The sequence below is a fragment of the Gavialis gangeticus genome, unplaced genomic scaffold, assembly GCF_001723915.1.
Source record: "Gavialis gangeticus isolate Ggan-Ray unplaced genomic scaffold, GavGan_comp1, whole genome shotgun sequence".
In the NCBI taxonomy this organism is placed as follows: domain Eukaryota; kingdom Metazoa; phylum Chordata; order Crocodylia; family Gavialidae; genus Gavialis; species Gavialis gangeticus.
The window spans coordinates 14,231,581-14,242,869 of NW_017729029.1; the positions used below are offsets into that span (position 1 = coordinate 14,231,581).

General features: G+C 43.8%; 1 protein-coding gene across 1 annotated transcript; it reads left to right on the forward strand.

Moving 5' to 3' along the window:
* The first annotated feature begins 9,220 nt into the window (after positions 1-9,220).
* CCDC160 (coiled-coil domain containing 160) lies at positions 9,221-10,371 on the forward strand. The gene is given in 1 exon segment (XM_019521018.1): positions 9,221-10,371. A coding segment is annotated over 1 exon segment (1,053 nt). The 3' UTR covers positions 10,274-10,371.
* Positions 10,372-11,289: the final 918 nt, after the last annotated feature.

Below are 11,289 nucleotides of genomic sequence, written 5' to 3' on the forward strand. Positions count from 1 at the left end.
CCCTGTATTGCGTCGCCACAGCACTCAAACCTCCTGCTGCTGCTGCACCAGCCCTCCCTGCGCTGTGCTGAGCACTTCTCTATCGCTGTCACTCCCTCCTCCTGCAGCTGTCACCCTTTACCCTCCTCACCGATTCCTATTGCTACCAACTCTGTACGTGATGAATTGGGCGTCACAAGAGGCTACAGTCGGGGCGAGTGAGAGAGTGCAGGTGGCTTGGGTGCTGCAGGGAGGCAGTTCAGGGGTAGAGGAACGCACACAGCACAGGGAACAAGCCAAGGAGAGCTGACCCACAGCAGTGAAGGAGATGTGGGGGCAACCCCCAGCAAGGTCGGCACCCTGGGCTAGTGCCACGGTCACCCAGCCTTAATTATGCTACTGGTGGCAGAAGTAAAATGAAACTTTTCGCACCTGCACAGAAGTCCTGTGACTTCCAATATTTTAATTTTTATTTCTCCATTAGCAGCCTCAAAGGCTTGCATTGACCAGCCTTCCCATCCCTGGAGCTACCCCACAGCTCCTGGGTGCAGGAAACGACATTTTTGAGAGTTAGATGCAACAACAGTTTGGAAGGCCTTTGGGAAGAGATTGCACAGAAGGGAATTCCCAAGAGGGCCTGGTGTTGCCTTTCATGGTCTCCTTCCTGAGTTGTCTCTTTAGTCAGTCGCACTAAATATGAATTCTTAGCATCATAGTCCCTCCATGGCATGGCATTCTTGAGTACTTTGTGTAGCTATGGTTAAAATTCGTAAAGTGACCTAGGAACAATTTTGGAGCCCTTGTGATGGAGTGACAGTCAAGCTGTCTTAGTTGTCCACGCCAAATCGTCCAAGAAATGGTCAAGCTGCTGGGAATTCAATTACTGCAGCTCCATTTGCATGGTCAGACTGGCCAACAGAGGACTGATGACTGCTCTGTCTAAACTGAGCAATATTCTTCTTGCCACATCCAGCACCAAGCGCTCTGTGGGTTGCTCTGATGGAGAAAGTCCCAGCTTGGTTGTCTTAATCTCCCCAAGCAGCCACTTGAGGAGGGTTTAATGCTCCCATATCATTTGCAGGAAGGTGGAACTGGGGTCAAATGGGAGAAATTGGATCTGGGATACAGGAGGAACAGTGTGAGGAGGAAGCAAATTGGGAGAACTGGGAAGAGAAAAGGAGAGAGAAATAAAAGACAAATAACTGGAAGAGGAGATGCAGCGGTATCTGAAAGGTAGACATCATCAGAGTGATCTCCTCTTTTATGGTAGTGTTAGAGCAACGTGATAGCCATGATGGTCCAGGAATTACTGAGAGACAAGGATTTCTTACGGTGATATCTTTGACTGCACCAACTGCATGGCCAGAATAGCATTAGACCATCTTTCCAATGCAAGCTGCTCTTCAATAGGTCTGATCAGCAGAAGCCAGTACAGCATAGTACTGTTCAATCACAGCAGTGGTGTGGAGGGGCTTCCACGTGACGAAAGACTAAAGAGGCCAGGCCTGTTCAGTTTAGAAAAGAGACACTGGAGGGGGGATGTGATGAGAGTTTACAAAATAGAAGTGGCGAAGAGATACAAGAACTAGGGGGTTCACAAAATGAAACCTAGTAGGTAGCAAGTTTAAAACTAATAAAAAGAAGTTATTTTGCAGTGCAGCTTGTCATTAAAGTGTCGAACCCGTTGCCACCACAGATGTTGTGGAAGCTGAGCGTTTCATCAGATTCAAAAAGGGGTTGGACAACTTCTCGGAGGAAAGAGGTGTTGGTAGCTATTGAGCAGGGGAGTTAGGGATACAGCCTCTGCATCAGAACTTCCTTGATCTTAAATGTTGGAGGCTGCAAGTGGGAGAGGATCAGGGGGAAATCCCTGGTCACACCCAGTTCACTCGTCCTTTCAGCATCTGCTCTCCGCAGCAGCGTGGCACTGGGCAAGATGGACCTGTGGTCTGATGCAGTACATGGCGATTCTCATGTTCCGAATGCATTGTACATATGCCCCGAGATCCTTTCTGGGGTGCTGCAGGATCTGACACATTAGCACCGCCAGGATTCACAAGAGAAACCCACAAAGTTTCCAAGCAGGAATCCATAGTGTCCAAAACTCCCCTTCTGTGGTCCGAGTCCTTTGCCACCAAAGAATGGCTTGAGTATTTTTTCTGGAGCTTGAAAGCAGGTGAAAGATCAGAGCTGGCCTTTCCTGAGTCTGTCCAGGGTGGGGCTTGAGTCCACTGAGGGACCCCTCAAGGCTAAAGAGGTGCCTTAGAGAAACCCAGGGCAACCTGTACACCTTCCCCTGCAGCCCCAGGGTCCAAAGGCTGGGTGGGAAGGAAGCAGCGAGGCCCCAGCCTTCACGTGACTCCAGGAGCCCACTCCCCTCATGGGGGCTAGGCTGGGCCCTCCACAGACTGCAGCACCAGCCCCCAAGGCCCTGGGGGTCCCTCAGGTGCTGCGCTGAGCTAAATTGTATTGCCTGTCGGGCGCTTGGCTTTATCAGCAGCAGGAAGGGCCAGGAGGTGGGAGGCCCCAAGCCCTGCCTGGCTGTGGGTTGGGGTGGAGCCAGGGAGACAACAGCCCCTTGCTGCTGGGGCTCTGCTCCTTGCAGCCTCGGGTGCTGGGGCATCCTGCCATGGAGAGGTTGCAGCCACCCTGGCCTGGTGGCTCTGGGCCTGGGGGGAAGTTGTGGGCACCTGGGAATACAGGCTGTGCTTCCTGTGTTGCTAGAGAAGGAAACCCCCTTCCTTGCCCTGTGCATCCTCCCACGCTTGCAGCCAGTGTAGCGCTTGCTTGTGTCCTGCCTTCCCCTCGTCTTGTCCCACAGGGTCTTTCCCTTTGGAAATCGTCAGACCTGCTTCAGCCATGCGCGGCATCTGATTGGAGAGCAGCGTTTTTTTGCCAGGGTGAATCATTTCGGGGGGCCTTGAGATCCTTTCAAGGGTGTCTTGAGATCCTTTAAGAGGGATCTCGAGATCCTTTCGAGAGTGCCACAGGATACTACATTATGTCAGCCCTTTTAGGCATGCAAACATGATTCATAAGATAAACCTAGAGATTTCAAAAAGAAACTCATAACTGTGGTCTTTGTGAATTCGTTGCAATAGAACTACACTTATTATTTTCTGTAGTAAGAAAAACAAGTGAAAACTAAGAGCTGGTGTTTTCCAAGGGCTGCCTTCAGTTTATTCAGGGGTGCCTTGAATATAAAAAGATGAGAACTATTTTAGAGAGTGCTCAAGGTCCAAGGATTTAAACCCAAGGGTTTAACAGAAAAGGTGAGATTTCAAATGTTTTAAGCGTAGGATTTCACAAAAAGACATAGAATAGCCCAACTATGCAGTCGGTGCAATAAAAGATATCACCCTAGGAAGAAATCCTTGCCTCTTGCATACAGCTGCACCATCATTCTAACACTACTGAAAATGTCTCACCCACATCAGGCATGAGAAACTCTGCCAGAAATTCCCAGTCATCCAGAACAGTTCTTCATTCCCGGCATTTATTTTTTACTTGGAAATTGTCTGCAGCCTTTATTGTTCAATTGTATACTTCATCCCATGTGAACTTTAGATAAACCAGTTGCATTATAACTTTGAGCACACTTAGAACTGAATTGCAAATATGTAGGACTTGAGAGATCAGAATACCTCAGACTGTTGCTGGGATGAATGTGCATCATCACCAAACATATCAGAGTCAATAAACTGCTATCCGAAATACAGGTGAAATTAGTTGGGATTAACCAACTTTTATTAGATATACTGGAAAGCTTTATTTTGTTCCTCTTGGGTTTGGCAGTAGCTCTAAATATATCATATTTCAGGCTGCAAATCTGAAAACGATCTTGCTGAGTGTTCAAAGTTAAACATAATCCAGCCAGTCACTTGAAAATATTAAAATGAGTGGAGCTAATTTCTCAATAGGAAATTTTCTTGGTAAGAAGACTGGTCTGCTGGTAAATCTTCCATGCTAACCAGATTTCATCCCTTGAGAAATCTGAGCATCTTCCAGTACTGGGTTATGTAGAGTGACTAATATACATGGTGTAGAGTCCATGATACAAATAGGAAGTGCACAGCAAGGAAGTGTCAATAAGGGAAACACTGAAACATTTGCAAAGCTTTTCTTTCCCTTGTCTTCTCACTCTGGGCTTCCTTTCCCTCTGCCCCCTCCTACTGTATGCTTTCTTGTTTCTCTTTTGTATTTTCATTTGTTTCTAGTGGCATTGTTTAAGAGCATACAAACTTAATCAGAGCACTGTTGATTCAGAAATGCAGTTGCCTCCAAATGATGTGATCAGAAGCTAAATAAGATAGAGGCCTATATTTTGAGGTTTGAAAGTGAATTTGTGTCTCATGGAAGTTGCCGGGTTGTTAGGTTTCTTTGTCCTTGGAGTGGATGCAGGTACAGTCTGGGCAGCAGCAGTCAAAGCTTCTCCACAGCAATGGTGATGTCCAATACTGTTTTGGAAGCGTTATCTCTTGGTGCAACAGCAAAGTAATGCATATTAGTGTCTTGGCTTCACTGGACAAAATCTAGGTATTACATGCAGGAAATGACAGGATGCTTTCTGAATGCTCATGTTTCCAGCAACACATATCTGGTTCAGGGTCCCGAGTGTTGGTTGATCAATGAGTTAGGACATTTTATTTGGACTTGAGAGAGGGCACTTTAATTAGGATCTGAAGAAAGGCACTTGAAGTGTCCAAAACCTTATCCAGAAGCTCTCCCTACTATACAGTGGTTCCAATAAAACACATCACAAAAAATCCTGGACGTTTCCTGGACTATCCTGGCTACACCACTCCCACCTTGCTTAGACATGTTATTTCTTTGTTTGTTTGAGATGACAGATTCAAGAACGGCCTCTGTCTCAGATTTGATTAACATGGGTTATCGGTTTTATTTTGAAAGTAATGTACCTTATGTACTCAACCCCACAAAGCTGTATGTGCACTCTCAAAGCTGCACTCTCAAATCCTGGGTCTCTGGGCTGGTGCTTTCTGACTGGGGACAAAAACTGCATTCCTGCCTTATGATCTGATGCCCGTGATCCTCTTCCTCAGGTCATCTCTTGGCTAAAATTTTCCTCTTGTTCCACACGGTCACTTGTAGTCCATGCTCCAATTAGAAAGGTAGCTGTAGCTTTCTTTGAAGTATAACGTTATTCTTCATTTTATTTGAGCACTCAGGAGCCTTTGCCAAGAATTGGGCTGAGCACTGAACAGAGGCAGAATAAAAAGGTAGTCTCTGCCCCAAACCCTTTACAGTCCAAGTGCATGACAGCAGGTGGATACAGCCATCAGGTAGGAAGATGTGGGTAACCAGTGAAATGACTCTGGTGGTGTGATAGGCCCAGGTCTCAGCCCAACAGCAACTAAACTGGAAAGAGTGCAAGTTGATTGCCTGAGAACTTACCACGGAGGCAGCTGCAGCATAGCATCATGAAACAAGGCAGCAGACCAGACCCTTGAAGGCTGGGGGGGGGCGGTTTGTCTTCCAGCCTCATGTAAGTCAGGTCGAGCAGCTGCAGTACTGATTTTTATATTGAAATGCTTCTTGCCTGGACTGGGATTTTGGTTGGCTCATGATCCCAGATGACAGGATTTCTAAGGGGAAAACAAACTCATAACTAAGAAGGAGAGGAAAGCAAGGCCTCCTTCCTTCTTCTACCAGTCCCCGGCTGAAGCCTGAAAACAGCAGGAGTAGCAGTTACGAAGGCAAGTAGATGATGGACAAGTAGAAGGCAAGTAGACCACTATGGGGGAGATGGGGACTTGTGGGGATTTCATAAAATCAGTGGATAGTAGGGCTGGAAGGGACTTCATGAGGTCATCTTCTAGTTTACAGTTATCCTGTTTCCTAGTAGGTTTAGCTTCTGTGCTTTGTTGACACTGCTGTCAATGTAGGGTAACGCCAACGACTGTACCATGGCTGCCCGGGACACATCATGCGTAACTAGAAAGTTTTGCCAGTAGCATTTCTGCCAGCCTACATCCGCCAGTGTTGTGGCTTCACTATAGTATCCACACCTGGCTGTCTTTGGGCCTGACTGGGTCATGTTCAGCTAGGCCACGAGAGCTTCTGGCTGTGTGTGGGGTCTTGGATTCCCTGCCTCCCGCTCCTTTGTGAGCTCATCATCGCTGTGCATTTCTGGGATTCTTTCCTGTGTGCATGATGGGGCTCCACTCACTATGGCACCCGGCTCTGCATAGGACCAGGAGACCTGAGTGGCAGCATCAGAGACTATTTTCCCCTTTGTCCAGCTGTTCATGCCTCAGGTTTTGCTTCTTCTTTGCAACATCTGAACATCTTTATTTCTGTGGCAATTCCAAAGTTGACTTGCATTGCTCCCTTCTCTCCCTAGGCTGAGAATATCTAGGAGGGCTTCTTTCTGAGACCAGTCTGCAGATGACATGGACCGGTGTGCTAAGGTGGTGATGGTATGCTCACAAAAATGGGCTGACAAGGTGGAAGCATTTTTAAAACACACTTGAAATTTTAAAAGGAGGACAGAGCAGCAAAGGTCAATATTGTGAAAGGAGTAGTCCTTGCCTATGAGCATTGTGGTATTGCAGCTAGACGACTGGTTGTTCTGGTACAGGGCATGCAGTAGCTATGCTTGTGGAGGCAGTTTAATGTGACTGGTGGAAAATCAGGGTTTTGCTGGTGGGACTCAAAATTGAGAATAGGTGCATGCAAGGATGCTAACCTACTGCTAATCTTACAGGCAAAACTTTGTAGTATAGACTGAGCCTGGGATCTGAGGGAAAGGAGGACCTGATAGCTATGGTCACAGCCAGAGACCTAGCTTCATCTGCTTGCTCTGCCATAGACCTTTGCCAGACTTGGTCAAGTCACTTTATCTTCTCTGTGCCTTGGATTCCCATCTGCAAAAATGGGGTATACCTGTTCCCTATCTCAAAGGTGGTGACATGTTCAGATCCTGCAGTACTGGAGGCCATATCAATAACACAGATTGAATCTAGTGGAAGAAAAGAGAAATTCACCTTTTCATCATATTTTGGAAACCTCCCTCTGTCACTTGCGCTGGCAGTGGTGGGTAGTCAGAGGACTTGACTTTTAGGAAGTTGTACTACTTTACTTTTATTGGTAGAGTGAAAGCAATAAAGACGCTCCTGCCCTGAGTACATACAGTGATAAAAGTGCTTTACTACTGTAGCTTATTCACATAGATGAGAAAAGTAACTGTGTCTGCACTAAAGTTGATATGAGTTTAACAGGTTTGGTTAGGGCTGTCATTTTTTAACAAAAAAATATTATACTGCTATGAGAACTGTGCATGCCAGACTGGACAGGATAGGGACATATAGGAGTGATCCATAAGAGCATAAGTGCCTCATGGCAAACTATAAGGAAGTTTACTGAGATCAGCAATCACTACTTCATATCTAGTATAACAACAAACCCATCACTATATGGTATCTGGGGTCCTTTTATGTAGGTAACAAAACCACTGTATGTTGGTTAAGACATCAGATGTTTCATTGCTTCGTTTGATATGGATGGGATTTTCAGAAGTGCTGGTGATAGCCTATCTGCTCTTGTTGAAGGCATTGGAGCAATGTGCAGTGCTGTTAAAAATCCCACAGTATTAAATGTGATTATAGTTGTCTTCATGATGAAGTACTTGGCCCCTTTGATTCAGGCTCTGGCCTGCCTTTCCAGGTTTATTTAGTCGCTGTCACTGATAATAGTTGTGGGCTTTAGGGACTGAGGCCAGCAAGCTCATTTCACACAGCCATTAGATCAGGAGTGTCAGGCTCATTCAGAGAAAGCTGGACTCTGGGTGTCAGCAAGGTGCACTCCTTCCAACATATACTGGATCATCTAATACTGGTGGGAATCCAGCACCAGAATCTTTGAGCATCCTTGAGACACCTCTGAAGTCGGTCTCAATTTGAGCCAGTGAAACATTCCTGCTTTTATTATTCTGATGCAATAATCACTTCTACTCCAGAGGCATAACATTGAGGCATAGCTTATGCATATTCAGTTTGCATTTCTACTTTTAAAACTCTTTGTGATGTTAGATTATCAAATCATTAGAGTAGCTAGATGATCATAATCCTTTTTGAGTATATTTTGCCTCCTGCTGTGGATTTTGTTGTAAAGCCAAATAAAAATTGTAACTGAAGTCTTCTTAGCACCGGGCATGTCTCTAGATTCCATTGTCTTAGTTCAGTAACAACAGTCTTAGTCCACGGAAATGCATCTGAACAAACAATTTTGTGAGTAAATAGCACCGTGGATTAAGCCACAGAGCTTTCACTTCTGGAGATCTTGCTTCAAATTTTTGATTCAGCTACTAGTGGAACGTGTTTTGAGATCTCATTGCTGTCCCTGATGAATTTTGGTTCCCACAGTAAAACTAACCCATTTCTGCACAATTGCAAGTCTGTGCTCAGAGAGAGGACCAGGACTGGAATATCAGGAATTTTGTAGGTCAGAATTAAAGGGCAGTTGTCAGGGTTGCTGGAGGAAGTCTACATATTGTCTGCCCATAGTATGTGCAGCTTTTTAGCAAATCACTATAATAAGCTCTGACATTTCCATGCCTTTTAAATAGGAATCGTCATTAAAACGTTGTAGTTTCACATGTTCAGATCCTCATAGAAACGCTGACTGCGTAAATACATGTAAAGAGTTTGAGAGTAATGATATAAGCAAGTAAAAAAAATACTAAACAAGCAAGTACAGTTCAATAGCTGCAGTACATGCTTATCTCCAATTTCAGGGGATAAAAAAAACCCCTTCCTGGTTACAAATAGAGTGTGCCCTGTATGTGAATGAGTGCATGTGTGTACATGTGCATGTGTGCACGCATGTTGTATGTGAATAATAGTGTGTGTGTGTGTGTGTGTGTGTGTGTTTGTGCATGCATGTATATAGGTGTGTGTGTTTAAACAGAATCAGTCACCAAGCAGTTTCCTGAGATCAGTATAGCTTAACTTCATATAGGCAGCTAAAACACAATTGGGTTCCTGTATAATTGTGGCTGGTATGTGTATGATGCTAGACACTTTGCAGTGGCTTCTAATATGCTTATTCATGAATGAAAGCATGTTACTGAATGAGTACTCCCAATGAGTTCTTGAGTCAGGCACGACTCAATGTAAGCAGAGGCTCCTGAAGCTAACCCTTTGTTTTTTTACAATGTAATTTAAAATTCAAATTCTTGTCAATGTTTAAATACAATCTTTTGTTTTTGTACTACCAGGTAATGGAAACCTTAGAAAAGGAGAGCAAGCACTGGGTGGAGAAGTTGTTTTCTCCTCATTTCACAGCACAGGACGTTTTTACTCGAGCCTACCAGCTTGAATCACTGATGTCTGAAAAACTGGCTTTTGAGAGAGCTAAGAGAGTGGAAGAAATCTACAATACGGCAATTATAAAATTTCAAGAAGAAACAGGGCTCAAAAGAAAAAAATGTCTTTCCAAACTCATTGTTCGAGAAGCTGAGCCAAACTTAGTAGGTGCAAAGATAAACATTTCAAAGGAGGAAACAGAAGGGGATTCTGCCTGCTGTGGAGCTGGTAATTTAGATGTTGGAACTGAAGAAAGCTTAAAGGAAACAGAGGGTCATTGTATCTGGAATGCAAAGGAATTAGCAGCTTTGCGACAAAAAATGCACAAGAACCATTTGGAAGGAGTTTCTCTGAAACTTCAGCTGTCCTCCTTGAATGCAGAGTTAAGGGAACTTACAGCTAAAGACTAAAAAATAGAAATGGACTTTGAAAATGCTGAACAAGAACTTCTAAACTCGAAAAAAGAGGTTTGCTGCAAAACTTTCCAGTTAGAGCAGATTGAAAGGGACAGCTTAAAAAAAGATTTGGAGCTTCAAGCTTTAAAACAAGATTTACATGAAAAATCAGCACACATAAGACGCTTAAATGAAGAGCTGCTTCAGGCAAGAGAAGAAATTCAGAATTTAGAGCTAAAGAACAAAGATTTACAGCAAGAATTTAAGAAGTTAAAACAGCAACAGGAGCTTGGAAATAAGACCACCATAGAAAAGGTGAAAATGCAGTACGATGTAGAAATGAGGAAAATAAAAAGGGAATTGGAATCTGTTAAAATTGAACTCAGTGCTGAAAAGGTCTCGCATGCTAGGAGTTGTAAGGCTTTAGAGAGACTTAGAAAACATTTTTCAGTCCAACCATTATCTGATACATTTGACAATCTGAGTGTAGATTCCTTTAAAAGAAAAGAGCGAGAAAGGAGAATCCTTTATAGTGACAATAAGCAATATCGAGCAACCAACTTTTCTGTTTGACTTGCCTTTGTGTGTTTAAAAGACCACTTAGTATAATGTTGAACGGTCATTTTTAATGCAGTCAAGCATGAGAATAAAATGGTACCTGGTTGAAAACAACTTTGTTCACAGGGTTTTGTTCAAGATTTTTCTCAGTTTGGTAGCAGAGCATCCTTGTGAGTTCTACCACCGCAGACATGCATAATACCCTCTTTTCCTCTGGGAAACAGCCTTGTGGGGAAGGGATGCTAGCTGGTATTGAGAGAAATCATGACCTTGCTCATTTGGAATGTAAGGTTCTCTATCCTTCACTATTTAGATATTTTAATTGACAAATGCTGAATAATAAACTGATTTTAACATGTTCCAATGTGTTTTACGTGCTGGGTGAAATTTGGCAGGCCTGCTTAAGTTATAAGTAAAAAGCCTGATAATGAACAGACTTTCAGTTACTTTTTAATGTTATGGTCATGATTAGAGCTCTGATTTCCTTTTTGGCCTGCATGTGATACTTCATCTCAGAATTGGCATCGATTGCCAGTGTCACATGCATTTCCTTTGCTGACCCGGCAGGGGGTACTATCCACACAGGTCGGCCAGCACGATTCGACTTTGAATCACTGCTGTACCAACATTTAACTTTTAGTTTGCTGCCACTATTACTACAACCTTTAGTTTGGAGCTTATATTGCTGCCGGTAGCTGCCATAAGGAAGGTTTCTCTAAAATATCTTGGAATGTGATGATACAATTATGTGTAGGGTTTTAGAGACTGTCGTAAATCTATGTCAACTCGAAACAGATATTACCGCCAAATACTTCATTGTTTAGAAGTCCAGCTCCCGTTACTGAAAGGAAATTCTTCTGGGCTAGCAGGCAGAGGCGATAGTAGTTACTCTAAATAGACTATGTGTAGTAGTTAGTTACACAGTTTGTTTTAGTAATTTGAGAATTCTGATTATTGATACGTATGGCATTCCTTCAGGCATCTCAAATTCTTATCTTTAATTTTTAAACCTCCACTTAAGAGGAGTCCTC